The following is a 19,741-nucleotide window of genomic DNA, read 5'->3' as shown; positions in this document are numbered from 1 at the left end:
CAACATCCTCATCTCTGACATGTCTCAACCATCTCAGTCTGGCCTCTCTGACTTTATCTCCAAGGCCTCTAATATGTAATGTCCCAATGATCCTATCCATCCTGGTCACTCTCAATGAGAACCTCAACATCCTCATCTCTGACATGTCTCAACCATCTCAGTCTGGCCTCTCTGACTTTATCTCCAAGGCCTCTAATATGTAATGTCCCAATGATCCTATCCATCCTGGTCACTCTCAATGAGAACCTCAACATCCTCATCTCTGACATGTCTCAACCATCTCAGTCTGGCCTCTCTGACTTTATCTCCAAGGCCTCTAATATGTAATGTCCCAATGATCCTATCCATCCTGGTCACTCTCAATGAGAACCTCAACATTCTCATCTCTGACATGTCTCAACCATCTCAGTCTGGCCTCTCTGACTTTATCTCCAAGGCCTCTAACATGTAATGTCCCTCTGATGTACCCCTTCCTGATCCTATCCATCCCGGTCACTCCCAATGAGAACTTCAGTATCCTCATCTCTGCTACCTCCAGTTCTGCTTCCTGTCTTTTCCACAGTGGTACTGTCTCTAGACCAAACAACATGGCTGGTCTCACCACGGTTTTGTGTACATTTCATTTCATTTTAGCTGAAACTATTCTACCACAAATCACGGCTGACATTTTTCTCCACCTGTAACATCCTGCCTGGACACGCTTCTTCACGTCCTTTTCACAATCTCCATTGTTCTGAACTGTTGACCCCAAGTACTTAAAATTCTCCATTTTCTCTATCGCTTCTCCCTGTAACCTCGCTCTTCTACTTGGGTCCCTCTCATTCACACACATATACTTGTTTTTGTATATACACTATATATGTGTATATACTATATATGAATATAGTACAGAGCTATTTACTCTTGTTAGCCTTTTGTCCTGATGATTTGGACCGTGTTGCAATCGGAAAAATACTCCATGAATACATGATTTAGAGGTTTGGAAAACTCAATTGCAAATTGCAAAACTCAATTGTACTTTATTTATAGATAAGATAGATATCTTCTGTTCACGTATCCTCTTACCGTCTTATTTCTCCAAACACATCAGGTATTCAGTTGTGCTAATACATCAGCTGGTGCGATGCTGTCATCATAGCTTGTCTTGCTTTCATTGCACATCGCTCCTTTTTTAACCTTCAATGCACTTGAGCTCTTTTTACAGTGTTCCCTTAGTCATCCATTAAACAATGCTGCCACGGCGGGAAAGTAAAACAGGAGTTTTTATTTTCTTGCTCCAGGATACCTCAGCACGGCTTTAAGCTGCATCCGGAGTCAAACTGTCAAATTTCCAATTGTTTGATAGCAAATGTGCCGCTGGAGTCATGCTCCAGAAGCCGTTGAGTAGCAGTCGGTGACTAGTTTTGATGGTACAAGCAGGATTTGTGTTGATCCCATAAGCCCACCATAATATTTTACTGCTCATAAGAGTTCATAGCCTGCAGGATAGCTTTGGACAGGTGCTATTTAATGTACACAGCATGCACTCTGTGGTCTTTTGTGGAGGAAGTTAGATTTAGGGAAGTGAAAGACTGTAACTGCTGTGACAATTATTCAGTGAAAGGTAAACAGTTGCTCTTTTTATGGCCATATATTCATTTTTTTTGGCACAAAAGGCAAAACGAGGTAATGATGCAACTCTCCACTTATGGATTTCACTTCAGAGCTTAAGCTTAGCAGGGTCATTTCAATGAAAGAATCACACATGAGAAGCAGGAGAAGTGTAGCGTGCATTGGAAGAAAATTTGTGTGCACACATACCTGTAGTTCAGTTCCAAATGTGGAAATCGAACACAGTATTATGTATGCCTTGAAAGATCAGTCAAAATCAAAACAAATGAAACCATTACTGATTGTAAAAGTAAACTATATTAGGAAAGCAGGAAGTGAACAAATGCAACAGTTACTGATTGTAAAAGTACCAAATGGAGGGGTAGGATTTAATAAGCTTTGCTTCTTCCTACTCCTTTTGGACATGTGGAACTGTGAACTGATTATGTGATGCATTCAATTGTAATCTGATGCATGTTCAAATGAAATAAAACCATTACCATTACCAATTAACCTAGCATGTTTTTGGAATGTGGGAAGAAACCGGAATACAAATAAGAATAAATAAAAATAAAAATAGTAGTAAGAATTAAAAAAATAAAAAATAAAACACAAAAAAAACAACTTAAACTATATTAGGAAAGCAGGAAGTGAACAAATGTAACAGTTACTGATTGTAAAAGTACCAAATGGAGGGGTAGGATTTAATAAGCTTTGCTTCTTCCTACTCCTGTGTGTAACTGTGAACTGATTATGTGATGCATTCAATTGTAATCTGATGCATGTTCAAATGAAATAAAACCATTACCATTACCAATTAACCTAGCATGTTTTTGGAATGTGGGAAGAAACCGGAATACAAATAAGAATAAATAAAAATAAAAATAGTAGTAAGAATTAAAAAAATAAAAAATAAAACACAAAAAAAACAACTTAAACTATATTAGGAAAGCAGGAAGTGAACAAATGTAACAGTTACTGATTGTAAAAGTACCAAATGGAGGGGTAGGATTTAATAAGCTTTGCTTCTTCCTACTCCTTTTGGACATGTGGAACTGTGAACTGATTATGTGATGCATTCAATTGTAATCTGATGCATGTTCAAATGAAATAAAACCATTACCATTACCCTGACACATTTTTTGACTTATTGTCCAAAAAATATGGTAATCTATTTCATCTCCGCATGTTGACAGCCTGAACATCATATTATATATTCAAACCACTCCAAGGCCGGAAGGTAACCCACGGAAAAGGAAGCCTGTGGGAGGTAATGTGTTTCCGACAGGAGATGGTGAAACGTGAAAAGAGACCGAATGCAAAGAAGAAAATCTGCTAAAGCATGCCAACTGTTTATAATGGAGTCTCAGAACAGAGATCAGAGTATTGAGCAGTAGCTGCCATCCTGATTTCACACCCATTATCACCTGCTCCGCTGGCGTCGCAACAAGAAAATGAAACCGCATGGCGAGGGAGTGGAAAATACACTATGTACTTTTTTTTATTCTGTGTGTTTATGTGATCCATGTTGTCACATGTGCATTGAGCTTCATTAAGCTTCTGTTGCTTGCACGTAAGGTCACAAGTGCTTATCACCCCCACCACCCCCCTTTCCCGTCCATATTTTTAGCTTTTATAGTCGCTCCGTCAAGTGTAACAGTCAGCACTTGAGAATGTTTCGAGGATACTTGAAACGTCTCACTATTGAAAACAACACCCAAAAAAAAAAAAATGGAGTTTTTAAACTGTAGGCTATCACATGCGTCTGTTCTATTTATTTTATTTTGGAATTTTCTGAGCCGATTCCATCCTTTCTCCAGCCTTTGATGCCATTTTGGAAAACCGCTGATCACTCTTGATGTGAGAGTTGTTTCTGTCAGATGGATTTAGGCTGTGTTTTCTTTCTGTGGAGGCACTCTTTTTAGTCGTATTTTTCTCCCTCAATAAATAAAGGGAATAAGCAAAAGTAATACTGGATGTGGGAAAAGTTATTTTACATATTATATACGTACAGGAATGGATAGTGGGTTGGAGTTACACTATAGACAGATACCCAGAGGATCATTTAATAATCTTTATTACAGCATGTGCATGTGTGTGTGGTTTATTTATTCATAGAACTCGCACATAAGGATGAATAAGTTCTGTCTACTTTCTTCCTCCTAATAATCAATTGTGTGTCCTACTATGATGGTGCGTTCAAGCGCACTGAGCATTTCTGTACTACACAATTTTGGTGTACATTTTCCATGTTAACCAAAAAAACTGCTACACTCTGAGGTTCCACTATAGATCTATAAACAACCACTTGAGTACCGGCAATTTTGACCGATCTTTCAAGGCGCGCAGAATATTGTTTTCTGTGGCTATATAAATATGGAACCTATCAAAAGATAGATTAGACTCTCATCTTTCATCAGAAAAAAAATGTTTGTTTTTAAGTTTTTTTGTTCTTTAGTAATCAGCAGTAGAACATAGGTAAGTTTCAGGAAAATATCAGTTCCTGAATAAAAACGTTAAAAGGTTTTTGTGAAAAGATACATTATAAGCATAACTTTCACTTTAAAATTAATTTAGTTTTGCTTTTTGCAATTTTAGGCAATTTTGACAGATCCCTCAAGGCGTGCAGAATATTGTTTTTTGCGGCTATATAAATATGGAAGGGATCAAAAGATAGATTAGACTCTCATATTTCATCAGAAAAAAATAGTTTGATTTTAGTTTTTTTGTTCTTTAGTAATCAGCAGTAGAACATAGGTAAGTTTTAGGAAAATATCAGTTCCTGAATAAAAACAGTAAAAAGGTTTTTGTGAAAAGATACATTTCAAGCATAACTTTCACTTTGAATTAATTTAGTTTTGCTTTTTGCAATTTTAGGCAATTTTGACCGATCTTTCAAGGCGCGCAGAATATTATTTCTGCGGCTATATAAATATGGAACCGATCAAAAGATAGATTAGACTCTCATCTTTCATCAGAAAAAAATAGTTTGTTATTAAGTTTTTTTGTTCTTTAGTAATCAGCAGTAGAACATGGGTAAGTTTCAGGAAAATATCAGTTCCTGAATAAAAACAGTAAAAAGGTTTTTGTGAAAAGATACATTTCAAGCATAACTTTCTCTTTGAATTCATTTTGTTTTGCTTTTCGGACAGCCAAAATACATAAACAACTATACCAAGGGTCAGCAACCCACAGCTCTTCAGCCTCTTATGTTGTGGCTCCCTTGTCAATGTTAAAGTATTTTTTTAATACCCAAATAGGGAAAATATGCATCTTTGTAATGAGTTTTGATAAGTCTGACTTTCTGTGAGACCCTATACTAGCAAGAGTACTTGATCAACTCCGCTTATACTCCTCTGAACTACTTTGATACCCCAAAATTCCCTTCATATTCCCTAAAAGTTACATCTGTTAGTCTGTAGTTGGGTCATCACCTCTTTGCCTCTCCCTCAAAAAAACGTATTATCTATCTTGACTATCTTTGTCATTGGGTTCATAAAAATGTCTTTGGCATCGAATCTTTGTGTAAACATCTCAGTTTAAATCGTGTTTTCCGTGTGTGTGCTTCTTGCAGCGTGTCCCCCTGGATCATACAAGATGTCCTCCAGGCAGCAGGAGTGTTTCCCCTGCCCTGCAAACAGCGTTGCCGAGGAGGAGGGTTCAGTCGTATGCGTGTGCGAAGAGGATCACTTCAGGACGCCCCTCGATTCGCCTTCCTCACCGTGCACACGTAATAAGATTTTATTGTATACGCAAGTCATGTTTATCACCTGGTTTGTTCTACAGTGGTATGAAAACGTAGTGGTATGGTGTACATCAGACAATGATTCTCATCGAGACAATTTTTTACCACGTGTGTGTTTTATAGTGGGCGGGGCAGCTTTAAGCCACTCATCAGTGATTGGACACACACCTGACTTAAATTCATTCATTCATTCATTTTCTACCGCTTTTTCTCACGAGGGTCGCGGGGTCTGCTGGAGCCTATCCCAGTTGTCTTCAGGCGTGAGGCAGGGTACACCCTGGACTGATGGCCAGCCAATCACAGGGCACATATAGACAAACAACCATTCACACTCACATTCATACCTATGGACAATTTGGAGTCGCTAATTAACCTAGCATGTTTTTGGAATGTGGGAGGAAACCGGAGTACCCGGAGAAAACCCATGCATGCACGGTGGAGAACATGAAAACTTCACACAGAGATGGCCGAGATGGAATTGAACCCCGGTCTCCTAGCTGTGAGGTCTTTTTAACATTAGAGCCCTCTAGACAAAAAATAACACCCCTATAGTGACTTTTACATTTGTTTTTCCCAATCCAGTTGTCCAATATAATATTTCCAGATGCGACCGCGATAAGTGAATTTCCACGAAGTAGGCTTCCTTATGTATAAATGAAATATTTTCTGTTTACGACCTGCAACATGTAGAAGCGTGATGTGGCAAGGGACGGCTGTAACAGTAATGTAAAGGTTGTGAAAAACTGACTTTTTCATCTATCTATTCATCCATCCATCCATCCATCCATCTATCTAATCTATCAATCAGAGATGAGGATGCTGAGGTTCTCATTGGGAGTGACCAGGATAGATAGGATCAGGAACATGTTAGATGTTACATGTTAAAGGCAATGGACAATTTGGAGTCGCTAATTAACCTAGCATGTTTTTGGAATGTGGGAGGAAACCGGAGTACCCGGAGAAAACCCACGCATGCACGGGAAGAACATGCAAACTCCACACAGAGATAGCCAAGGGTGGAATTGAACCCTGGTCTCCTAGCTGTGAGGTCTATGTGCTAACCACTCGACCGCCGTGCCGCCCCCTGACTTAAATTGTTTGGTAAAAATTGGTTTCAATTGCTCTTTAAGTCTCTTTAGGCAAATGGTTCAGTTATTTATTCCTCCCGCTTCTATCATTGTTTGCATGCTATCCTCATTAAAATATGAAAACCTACAAATGTTCGGGCGGTTTTAGTTAAAGCAAACACTGTTTTTTTCATCTGTGTGATTTTGACAAACATCAGATCACATTTGATGGTGATTTTAATGCAGAAATGTGAGAAATTCCAAAAGGTTCAGATACTTTTTCATACCACTGTATCTATATTTCCCCGCTTTATGTTTAGGGATCACTACACATGTATTTTACCTGCAGCCTTTTATCCATCACCTGCCGATCTGACCTGCATCCTCCTACCCGGCTACCCTTTTTTCAACATCTATCCTCATCCTCCAGTCTGCGCCTCCTCCGCATCCCCTCATTTCACATCTCATCTGTATTTCTCCACCCCAACCTTCACCCATCCTTCACCTTTTGTACCTCTTCTGCTATTGAATTTCATAGAAAAATTGCAGAGCACAACGGCGAGATAAAAACAGGATGCGGAGAGTCTCTTTTTTATGAATAAGATGCCAGATATGTGACCCATGCAAACGTCTTGTTTGCTTATTAAAACAATATATATTTTTTTCATTTTGTGCAGACTTAGCTGCACAATGATATCAAGGATGTGATATCAGATAAACCCAGCCCTCATTTGATACGATTTAGCACTTGATACCCCCCCTGGGGGGGGGATATAATATTACAGTCCGTGTTTCAGGGTCTTACTTCCAAGTAACCGTAACCTTCCTTAACCTGTGCCTTCACCCTGAAAGCCCTACTAATATTATCGTCATAGTATATCTCCATCCACCGGAACCGTTTTTTTTTTTTTTTCCAACAATTAACCTTTTATCCACTTGTATCGCTCATCTCTTTTAACATTAGATTCACATTATATAGGAAAAGTCCATTAAGTCATTTTCGCCATCTTTATCCATAACCTTCCAGATCTCCTCCACGTCCAACGACTCTTAAACCAATTGAAATCCATTTGCTGTTATAACCATTATACAGTATAGCTTCTCAATGGACCACCTGAATGCATCCCGACTCCCGGGTGGAGAACTATAATGTTTTCTTCCCCTCATTGAACATTTTTTGAATAATGAGCTAAATGTCAGTAAAAGCAACCTTTTTAGCAAGCAGGTATTTTTCTGCCGTTAAAGACACGTCAGACTTTTAGGATACAGTAATCCCTCACTACTTTGGATTTTGGCCTAAATTTAGCATTTTCACGCCATAAGAATGCCTAAATAAACTAAAATGCAAATATGATATGATAATAAGATTTATAGTATTCTATACTGGTCATGTTACTGTAATGTTAACTGAGACACACAAGCACCAAATTTGATCACTGTTGGAATTCTCAACAGGCACGATAATTCCTTACGCAGGCTACTGTTACGACCTTAACACAAACCTAGCTAACACTCTGAACCCTGAACGTCACTTCCTGTCCACTTCCTCGCTCGGCTCCCTTAGCACCAGTACACATTTACAGTAACACATGTTGGCAAATAACGCGACACGAACCACCTCTGCAGTCATTGTGTTTATTTAATACAGTACTTACGTATATAGACCCCATGAACAATAGCAACAACGTGGATTCCCAGAATTCAGTACTTTGACAAAAGTACTTTGACAGAACATCTTGGAATCCAAACCCATCCAAACGCATCTTGTGAAACAACCACGCGTTGGCCTCTCAAAGTCACATAGCCCCCTTAAGTTCCATTAAAAATGTTTCAAGGTCCATAGAAAAGGCATATTCAGTGTACAAGAAAATAGTAATTTTACAATATATTCCCCCCCTTTTGGGGGTCCTAAACCCCCAAAATAACATTAAAAATAAAATAAAATTTACATACTAAGTCCAAAGCACAAGTCTTATTTATATCATAAATGTCTTATTTTGCCAAATTATGTTGACTATATGAGGAAATATGAGTGTAATGATGACTGTAGGGGTGCTATTTCAAGTCAAGAGGCTCTAAAAATATTTTTTAATGTATTTTAAAAGTTGCAAACACGCAAAAATGTGAAAATATTCCATGTGTAAATAAGAAATTCACTTATTTGGAATCAATTAACAAGGGATTATTGTATTTTAAATGTTTGTCATATTTTAGAAATTCAATTTTAATCAAAGTTGGATTGATAATTCATATCAATAATTTATATGATTGACATGATTGGTGATGATCAAAAGTCAGGAGGCTCTAAAAATGTTTTTAATGTATTTTGAAGGTTGTAAACAGGTGAAAATGTGACAATATTCCATGTGTAAATAAGAAATTCACTTATCTGGAATCAATTAACAAGGGATTATTGTATTAAAAATTATATTATATAATATATATTATATAAAATTTTTGTCATATTTTAGAAATCCAATTTCAAAATCAAAGTAGAAAAAATCATATCAATAATTGATCATGATTGATGATGATCAATAACTGATCATTAATAACGATTGATAAATTATCAGTACTGTAGTCATGGGAGGTAAAATATATATATTTGCATAGATTATATTATATTAATATGTATTAATAATTACATATCCCAGTGTATTGGTCTAAAATGTCACCCTCTTTTCAACCCCGCAATCTTGATTTTTCTTTCCTTTTTAAGGCACCATTGTATTCAACAATTGTCATTCTATTGTAATTGAAGGTGCCTCTAATATCATCTGATATTTCATAAGTTTTAAAGTATATGCAGGTTTAGAATTTGCATGTAAGAGAATTATAATAACAATAGTGTTATACGTCTTGGCTGAGAGTTGAACGCTGAATCTTATACAGCGACAGTAAAAATTCCAAGTGTGAAACGAAAATAATAGAATCCCCTTAACTGATCACCACTCACAGCTCCTGTTTGTCTCTTCTCATTTCCTCTTTTGGCTCTTCTTTCATCCGTTTTGTACGTGCACACAAACGCAAGGCTATTCTTCATCCTTCTGTCAAACTCAAATCGCATCCCTCTGTCCTCAAGCAACAAGCACACACACGACACGCTACAATCTCAGCCCCACTGTCTGCACATTATCATTTCATCCCTCATCTCCTGCCTGTTTTTTTTTTTTTCTTTCTCCATCACATCGTGCATACCAAATACCAGGATTCTCCAATAAAGATGCATTACCCGGGCCAACAGGACAAAGACCATACAGGGTAGCCTTATTGATTTCTGCATAGAGAACAGCTTAGTAATTAGATGGCAAAAATAATGGGCTGTATATCTTGGAAGTACTCGGGGTACTAAAACCACGGGGGTCATTAGGTCTGTGTGTACGTATTATGTATGTACGCTTTCACAGTCGCACAAGTGTGTGGTCATACGAGCTTTTTATGGTGTGGTTTAATTACAATATTGATTGCTGAGCTCTGCGATCCGCGTGCGATAACGTTTATAGCTGCCTAATGACCACATTAATTACACAATTGATTCGGTAATTATGATCATTCCCAGATTTGGCTAATCCACTGCATGGATGAATGGAGAAAGCCAGTAAAAAGGGAAGCGGTGCTTCTTTTTTTTTTTTTTGTTGGTGTATTTACTTGTCGCGGTGGTGAGTTTATGTTTACATTGAGAGCAATTTTCATAATCGGGATGATTACAGTACTTTGCAATGTTTGGCTCAGATATAAACAATACAACTTTTGATACAACCCAAATGGTGCAGTAGAGTTCTCATATGATGGACGTACATTCAATTGTCAATGGAATTGGTACCCTGATTTCCACCCACATCCCAAAATTATGCATGTTATGCTAACTGGAGACATGGAATCAGGTGTGTCCAAAATACAAAAAGTTAAATATGCTATTTTTCATAGATGTCCATGTTAATATCAACTGTAAATACAAATACCATCCTAAATCCAATGGTGATGGACTCTAATGACAATAGTTGGTTGGGTGTTGGTCCTTTAAGACAGTGTTTTTCAACCTTTTTTGAGGCATGGCATGTTTTTTTTATATTGGAAAAATCTTGCAGCATATTAGAGGTCTGCTGTATGTAAGAAACGAAAACTGGACAAAAAAAGAAAAACCTAAAACTGTTGAAAACACACTTCAAAGATCCTCTTTATCCTCTTGTCAACCTTTTTTGAGCCATGGCACATTGTTGTGTCACAACGTTAGAGGTCTGCTGTTTTGAAGAACCAAAAACTGGACAAAAAAAACCCCTAAAACTACCAAAAACACACTTCAAAGATCCTCTATATTGTGTTTTTTCAACCTTTTTCAGCCATGGCATGTTTTTAACATTGAAAAAATCTTGTGGCACAACATTAGAGGTCTGCTGTTTTTAAAAACCATAAACAGGACAAAAAAAACCCCCTAAAACTACCAAAAACACACATTAAAGATCCTCTATATCAGTATTGTTCAACCTTTTTTGAGCCATGGCAAATTGTTGTGTCCCAATGTTAGAGGTCTGCTGTTTTTAAGAACCAAAAACTGGACAAAAAAAACCCTAAAACTACCAAAAACACACTTCAAAGATCCTCTCTATAAGTGTTTTTCAACCTTTTTTCAACCACGGCACATTTTTTAAATTGGAAAAATCTTGCGGCACAATATTAGAGGTCTGCTGTTTTTAAGAACCAAAGACTAGACAAAAAAAAACAAAAATGGACAAAAACACACTTCAAAGATCCTCTATATTGTGTTTTTCAACCTTTTTCAAGCCATGGCATGTTTTTAACATTGAAAAAATCTTGCGGCACAACGTTAGAGGTCTACTGTTTTTTAGAACCAAAAACTGGACAAAAAAACCCTAAAACTACCAGAAACACACTTCAAAGATCCTCTATATCGTGTTTTTCAACCTTTTTCAAGCCATGGCATGTTTTTAACATTGAAAAAATCTTGCGGCACAACGTTAGAGGTCTGCTGAACCGAAAACTGGACCAAAAAAAAAACCCTAAAATTAACACGAACACACTTCAAAGATCCTCTATATCAGTGTTTTTCAACCTTTTTTGAGCCACGGCACATTTTTACATCACAATGTTAGAGGTCTGCTGTTTTTAAGAACTGAAAACTGGACCAAAAAAAAAACCCTAAAACTAACACAAACACACTTCAAAGATCCTCTACATCAGTGTTTTTCAACCTTTTTTGAGCCACAGCACATTTTTACATCACAATGTTAGAGGTCTGCTGTTTTTAAGAACCGAAAACTGGACCCAAAAAAACCCCTAAAACTAACAAAAACACACTTCAAAGATCCTCTATATCGGTGTTTTCCAACCTTTTTTGAGCCACCGCACAATTTTGTGTTACAACATTTTTAACATTTTTACATCACAATGTTAGAGGTCTGCTGTTTTTAAGAACTGAAAACTGGACCAAAAAAAAAACCCTAAAACTAACACAAACACACTTCAAAGATCCTCTACATCAGTGTTTTTCAACCTTTTTTGAGCCACGGCACATTTTTACATCACAATGTTAGAGGTCTGCTGTTTTTAAGAACCAAAAACTGGACAAAAAAAATCCTAAAACTACCAAAAATACTCTTCAAAGATCCTTAATATGTGATGCATAACTAAGAAATCCATCAGTGCAGCCTGTCGATGGATTTAAACGGTAAATGACTAAAAGCCACGCCCAGAAGTCAAGGCTTTGTGTTTGAATTTGCCTTACTTTTGCAGCAGACTATTCTTTGAATGCAGGCTTTAATAGGATTACCAACATTAAAAGAATGTTTGGGACAGATGGGGAGTGTAGAACAGGGGCAGTCGATTGGCGAGAGATGAGTGGGGAAAGAGGATTTGAAGTTGAGAGTAGAGACAAGAAGAAACTTGACGAGTTTAAAAAAAAAAAAAAAAAAGAGTGTGCAAGGCCAAGCAAACATGAATAAAGTCCCAGCTGGGTTGACATCAAACGCATGTGAGTTCACACTAAATGCTCCTGTGGTCTTATGTAATTCTCTTCGCCATGTGAGTCGGCGATTGGTGGAACAGCTGTGGTGGTTGACGTGTTTGCTCACGCACGTGGTAGAACACCTTTACTTATTCATTGCGCTGGACACACACACACACACACACACACACACACTCTGACATATAAAATTCATGGGCTTTAATGGACTTTAGCTCTATTGAGCTCTCTGTCTGCAAGGACTAGGAGAAAAGACACAGGTCAGTCAGGACGCCGCAGGGATTAGATACATCAGTCATTGTCGTTTTATACACTCTGGCTTTGAAATGACCAAAAGAATGAAAGATAATGACTTTCTACTACTGATGGGTCCACGTTTTCAATGGATTTGATATTCATTTAGAGGCATATCCTTTCGTAGTGGCCGTTTTAGGTGATTTTGACTGATCTTTCAAGGCACCCAGAATATTGTGTTCTCTAGCTATATAAAAATATCAACATTCAGCACAGAAAATCTTGTTTCTACCTTTTCCGTTCTTTAGTAATCAGCAGTAAAAGTTTCAGGAAAATATCAGCTCCCAACTAAAGTATTTTTTGCCTTTGTGACATCTCAAATATCCAAACAACTATTTTTGAAAAATCATGAAATTGTCAAAATCAGGGGTGAGAGGTTTTGTATTGTATTGTATTTTGTACTGTATTGTATAAAAATATATACAAATTACCCTATTGACTCAGTATAAGATGGTTGAGTATTAATAGTCTTAAATGGCACCTATTATGCTTTTATTACCTATAAATGTAGTTAGAATTTAGTATCCTGCTGTTAAATGATGCCAAAGTTTCAGATAATGAGATTTCGGGAATTTGGAAGTGAATCCTGAAAAAATTTTGGGATGGCTAAAACGCTCAGTTTCAAAAGGCGTGGTAAAATTTAACCTTTGTGATGTCACAGAAGGGCATACGTCCTTATATGGTTATATGGTTTACACAACATAAAACATAAACATTTCTACAACATAAACAAAATCACATACATAAAAATAACATTTTATCTGCAAATATAACACCATTAATTGGTGTGTTTGTGCGCATATACACGTGTTAACATTTCCCTACAATGATTAACCTTCTGCACGCTACACTCCTCCATGCTCTCTGACTTCCTCCTTCCCTGCTGAGCTCTTAACAAATGCACTTCTGCCCCCTTGTGGTTGTTTTTAGGGCTTAAAAGTGCTCTAAATACCGTTTTTTTTTTAAATGTGTCTTAGGTCCTCCTTCACCACCCCGGGACTTAGTCTACACCTTGAAGCAATCCACTCTCATCTTGGAATGGAGCGCACCATCCGATACGGGAGGCAGAGTGGATCTAACCTACAGCGTGGGCTGCCGGCGATGCGCTAGCTGGCGGTGCGAGCCCTGCGGGGCGAGCATTGGCTTTGTACCTCAGCAGGTGGGCCTGACGGAGAGAACTGTGACGGTGGTCAATCTCCTTCCCAATACCAACTACACGTTCACCGTGGAGGCTCTGAATGGAGTGTCTGAGCTTCTGCCCAGCAAGAGGTTCTACACCCAGGTCAACGTGTCCACAAGCTTGCCTGGTGAGTCATGGTTTTGATATTAAAACATATACATATATATATATATATATATATATATATATATATATATATATATATATATATATATATATATATACACACATAAATTAAGCACAAATCCAAGGAAATCCAGCTGGAATAGGTGCAGATTCTGGAAGATCTAGAAAGTCGTGTGTGGATTATTGTGTGTAACTGCTCTATAGGAGACCACGACTCAATACAAAGGGCTGATTTGCGTTGTTTTTGTAATGAATTGGAAATTACAACAGGAAATGCACTTCCGAGTGGAAGGACACCAGTTATTCAGAATTGATTGACATGACGGAGGCAGTCAATGTGATGTTCTTTTGACTCAGCTTTCTCTGCCTTATACAAAACGGCATCTCACACACAAACAACTGTGGTGATTATATAAGAAATATCCTTCAGCAGGCTTTACAAAGCTAACCTCCGAAGAAGGTAGCCTATAAAGATGCTTTATATGTTTTTGTATGTGTGGTAAAGACCCAGAATGGCGAACACAAAGCTGGCCTGTGAGCAATGAAAATGAGCAGTTTGAAAGGGGAATGGTCAACTTTCATCCTCCCACGCAACTGTGAAGAGCCTCTTTGCCGCTTTGATTCTTGACTCGCTCCTGTTTTTAAGATGCCTCTTCACAGGCATGAAGCGATACAAACATTGATAGAATGCTAAATAATTGGACTATTTTATGAGAAGCATACCTAAAATCCAGCGGTGTGAAGATGGTCCAGCATTGACCCTGCCAAGATTTGGTGGTAGCATTAACTCTTTTGTAGGGGTAATTGGATAGATACTGACTACAGTACAACCTCTTGTCCAGTAGGAACTCGTGAAGTAGAACAAAAATACAGTGGAACCTTGGTTAGTGTCACTAATCTGGTCCTAAAGCAAAACCAACTGAACTGAACCCAATGAATCCATTCAATTCATTCATTCATTTTCAAAACCCACACATGCACAGGGGGAGAACATGCAAACTCCACACAGAGATGGCCGAGGGTGGAATTGAACTCTGGTCTCCTAGCTGTGAGGTCTGTGCGCTAACCACTCGACCGCCGTGCCACCCGAATCCATTCCAGAAAAACAAAAATTAATTCAGAAAATCAGAAATCAGACGACGAAAAGCAGAGTCTCGTGGCGTTAACTGTATTATTTAGCAAACTACTAAGAGTCAACTGCTGATGACATCATAGACTGGAGACGGAGCTGACTTCCGGTTCTTGTTTGCTTGATAGGCTGCTATCAATGACATTTAGTGACTAAAAATAGTTTGACTCATGGAAGCCATATTGAATGTTTACCAGAAAATGTATGCAAACCGAGGCAACCGAGTGGTTAGCGCACAGAGAGAGACCAGGGTTCAATTCCACCCTCGGCCATCTCTGTGTGGAGTTTGCCTGTTCTCCCCGTGCATGCGTGGGTTTTCTCCGGGTACTCTGGTTTCCTCCCACATTCCAAAAACATGCTAGGTTAATTGGTGACTCCAAATTGTCCATAGGTATGAATGTGAGTGTGAATGGTTGTTTGTCTATATGTGCCCTGTGATTGGCTGAGGATAAGCATTAGAAAATGAATGAATGAACATGACAGCTATTTCCCCAAAAGTAATGATTTCTCTTGATGTTCTACATGTCTACAAAAGGAAAAAATATTTTCCGAAGATTTTCCATTGCCCTTGTTCATCTAACCGTAGGTTCCTAATCCGAACGTGAGAGATGTTTTCAGCTCCGTAAAGGGATTTATCCGGTCAAAACCCCAAAGATCCACAGTTAAGGACGGCCCACTCCGGAAAGGACAAACCATTGATGATTGTTGTTCCTCCAGCTATGATTCTCTCACCCTTTCTCTCTTTTCACTCCACTTCCTGTGTGTTGGACTTGTCAGCACTTGCCATGGTGGTGATTTGTGGATATTATGGGGTATTAAGGTGTGAGTTGTCCTGCTAACCGTATCATGGGGGGATTGGACAAGGGGTTAAGGGAGTGTGTTTGCAGGGGTTTCGGTCGACGTTCGGTGTCAGGGAGGATTTAGACTGACATTTGGTATCGGGGTGTTTAATGCTGTGTATGCATGTGAGCGGATTGTGGCAGTCAACAGTGGTCCATAGATGGCATTTGATTTTGAAATGTTAGTCTTTGTGTGTTTTTTTTCCTCTCCTGACTTTGCTTGACACTGGCTGAGTACGTATATCTGATAACATTATTTGGCACGACACACACAAAAGATGCAGATAGTGCTGCGTTTGGGCCGAAAAACTCGATAGGGAATCATTTACATTCCAGATGCTTGATATTGGCTTTCTTCATTACCCGTGTTGATATCAACCGCAGCAGCTCTTCCCTCAAACTGATGTCATAAAAGTGTGCTTTGTGTAGAAAAAAACAAAAACTGCAATATGCAAAACAAGTTGTAGACAGAAATAAGACAAATACTATAATATGCAATGGATTGTGTATTATAGAAAAACTACCATATTTATTTTAAACATTCAATTTCATTCATTTTCTGTGGCTTATCCTCACAAGGGTTGCGGGGGGTGCTGGAGCCTATCCCAGCTGTCTTTGGGCGAGAGGCAGGGGTACACCCCGGACTGGTCGCCAGCCAATCACAGGGCACATATAGACAAACAACCATTCACACTCACATTCATACCTATGGACAATTTAGAGTCGCCAATTAACCTAGCATGTTTTTGGAATGTGGGAGGAAACCGGAGTACCCGGAGAAAACCCACGCATGCACGGGGAGAACATGCAAACTCCGCACAGAGCTGGCCGAGGGTGGTATTGAACCCGGGTCTCCTAGCTGTGAGGTCTTTTTAACATTAGAGCCCTCTAGACATGAAATAACACCCCTATAGTGACTTTTACATTTGTTTTTTTCCCAATCCAGTTGTCCCTTGTTATTGTTATATTGTAAATATTTCCAAATGCGACCGCGATAAGTGAATTTCCACGAAGTGGGCTTCCTTATGTATAAATGAAATATTTTCTGTTTATGACCTGCAACATGTAGAAGCGTGATGTGGCAAGGGACGACTGTAACAGTAATGTAAAGGTTCCCCATTGTGAAAAACTGACTTTTCATCTATCTATCCATCCATCCATCTATCTAATCTATCAATCAGAGATGGGGATGCTGAGGTTCTCATTGGGAGTGACCAGGATTGATAGGATCAGGAACATGTTAAATGTTACATGTTAAAGGCCTTGGAGATAAAGTCAGAGAGGCCACACTAAGATGTTTGGGACATGTCAGCGATAAGTGAATTTCCATGAAGTAGGCTTCCTTACGCATAAATGAAATATTCTCTGTTTACGACCTGCAACATTAGAAGCGTGATGTGGCAAGGCACGACTGTAACAGTAATGTAAAGGTTCCCCAATGTGAAAAACTGACTTTTCATCTATCCATCCATCCATCCATCCAATCTATCAATCAGAGATGAGGATGCTGAGGTTCTCATTGGGAGTGACCAGGATAGATAGGATCAGGAACATGTTAGATGTTACATGTTAAAGGCCTTGGACATAAAGTCAGCGAGGCCACACTAAGATGTTTGGGACATGTCAGCGATAAGTGAATTTCCATGAAGTAGGCTTCCTTACGCATAAATGAAATATTTTCTGTTTACGACCTGCAACATTAGAAGCGTGATGTGGCAAGGGACGACTGTAACAGTAATGTAAAGGTTCCCCATTGTGAAAAACTGACTTTTCATCTATCCATCCATCCATCCAATCTGTCAATCAGAGATGAGGATGCTGAGGTTCTCATTGGGAGTGACCAGGATAGATAGGATCAGGAACATGTTAGATGTTACATGTTAAAGGACTTGGAGATAAAGTCAGAGAGGCCAGACTGAGATGGTTGGGACATGTCAGAGATGAGGATGCTGAGGTTCTCATTGGGAGTGACCAGGATGGATAGGATCATAGATTAGCGAAAAGTGAATTTCCATGAAGTAGGCTTCCTTATGCATGAATGAAATATTCTCTGTTTATGACCTGCAACATGTAGAAGCGTGATGTGGCAAGGGACAACTGTAACAGTAATGCAAAGGTTCAGATTTCGACGTTTCAGGTTTAACTTGTTCACTTTGTAAAATCATTTCTAATCATAACTTGTACCATAAGTTACATGAGCTTGCTTCCCTACCAGATCTAGTTTTCATCCGTCGATCTCCTGCATCTTTGCCACCATCTTTCCCTGCATGATGTTTTTTTTTTTTGCCATGTTTGCGTGGGCATGACGAGCTGTGTTAACCTTGAGTGCGTATCCCGGCCGCTGGGAACATATTTAAAGACGGGCACTAACTAAAGTTGCCGAAGCGAAGGTGCAAATGGGTGCCGTGCTATGGTCACACTCTGTTGCACAAATGAAATCTAATGAATGCATACACTTAGATCTTCCTTGGCAGTGCATAAAAGTGTGGAATGAAAACCCCTCTATTAAAAGCATATACAGAGTGACTTCTTTTAAAAAAAAAAAAAAAAAAATCCCGCAAAAGGATGCTTGCACATTTGTAAAGGAGGGAGAGTATTGCTCCCCCAACAGATGGGCTTTTTATCAGGACTCTCCAGGCCATTGAGGGTATGGGGGTGGGAGTTTTGCATGTTTGGATGAATGTTTGTATGGATGGATGAGTAAATAGGAAGATGGGGATAGAAACGTAGCAGGAGTGTTGCGTGAGTCGATGGCCTGGCTAAAAGAGGGATCAGAATTGCCAAGGGCTCTCATAGGGCCCCTTATCTAGTTGTGGATTATGTGTGTATATCCATGTACGTGCATCTGTTGTGCGTGCACCAGTGCCATTTGTAATGTGACGGCATATTTCATGTATGTGTGTGTCGCACCGATTCTTCCATGCCTTGAACCCAGTGCCCCAGATGCGCGAGAACGACACACACAACGCCTGTAATATCTTCCCCTAGCCTTGTTCAGCATTTGTGTGTGAGTGATGTGATCGAAAACACACACACACACGGGTTGAATGTCTCGGGCCCCCGGTGGTACTTCCAAAGCCCTTTAGCTGAGGCAGAGAAGTAGGGAGGGATGCAGGATGTGGCTGTGTAGTGATGGGGTGGGTCAGGGAGGAGGAAGGATTGGCATTTCAATATCCTGAGAGGATTACTGGCTCTGCTTAGATGGCTGGCCCCCGCGGAGTTACATGGGCCTGAGAGATGGACGAATAAAGGCAGAAAGGGGAAGAGAGAGGGCTTGAATGTAGACGTTGAAGGGACGGGGAGAGGTGAGTGGTGTGGAAATGTGAGCAGAATGACTTCTGGAGGCTCCTGGATGAAGAGTCATCTTCATGTAGGACATCCATAGACGGTGTGCAGAACTAGTGTGGCGATCGACCCGAACCCTAACCCTAATGTACAGAGGCCAGTAAAAGAAGGTGACATCACAAAAAACAAGATGTAACTCATAAGAAAATAACATAACATGGGCAGCTGTAGTTGTTTAAACAGTAATAAAATCACTTCCCATGAGAATTCATCATGATTATCGTGTGTGTATAGCACCAAATTAACTGTACAAGACTTAAAAACTGCAATACTGTAATTATTACAAAATAACACCTTAAAAAGGCATACGACCCATTCCATAGATGTAAACCCTTCCAGACTATATTTTAAAATTAAAATTAAAATTAAAATTAAAATTAAAATTAAAATTAAAATTAAAATTAAAATTAAAATTAAAATTAAAATTAAAATTAAAATTAAAATTA

The 19,741-nt window shown here is 38.9% G+C and overlaps 1 protein-coding gene across 4 annotated transcripts in view; it reads left to right on the top strand.

The window, feature by feature from the left end:
* Positions 1–19,741, top strand: part of epha10 (EPH receptor A10) — a 225,115-nt gene that overhangs the window by 135,020 nt on the left and 70,354 nt on the right. For all 4 annotated transcript variants that reach the window (XM_058046811.2, XM_078791939.1, XM_058046810.2 and 1 more), the window contains exons 4-5: positions 5,165–5,320; positions 13,654–13,983. In XM_058046811.2, coding sequence (XP_057902794.2) covers positions 5,165–5,320; positions 13,654–13,983 — 486 coding nt within the window. The remainder of the gene's footprint in view (positions 1–5,164; positions 5,321–13,653; positions 13,984–19,741) is intronic.

The sequence above is a fragment of the Doryrhamphus excisus genome, linkage group LG7 (assembly GCF_037039965.1).
Source record: "Doryrhamphus excisus strain RoL-2023G ecotype Guam linkage group LG7, RoL_Dexc_Guam_v1.1, whole genome shotgun sequence".
Taxonomy (NCBI): Eukaryota; Metazoa; Chordata; class Actinopteri; order Syngnathiformes; family Syngnathidae; genus Doryrhamphus; species Doryrhamphus excisus.
Note: the sequence above shows the minus strand (reverse complement) of the source record. Positions and strands in the feature narration are given on the sequence as shown.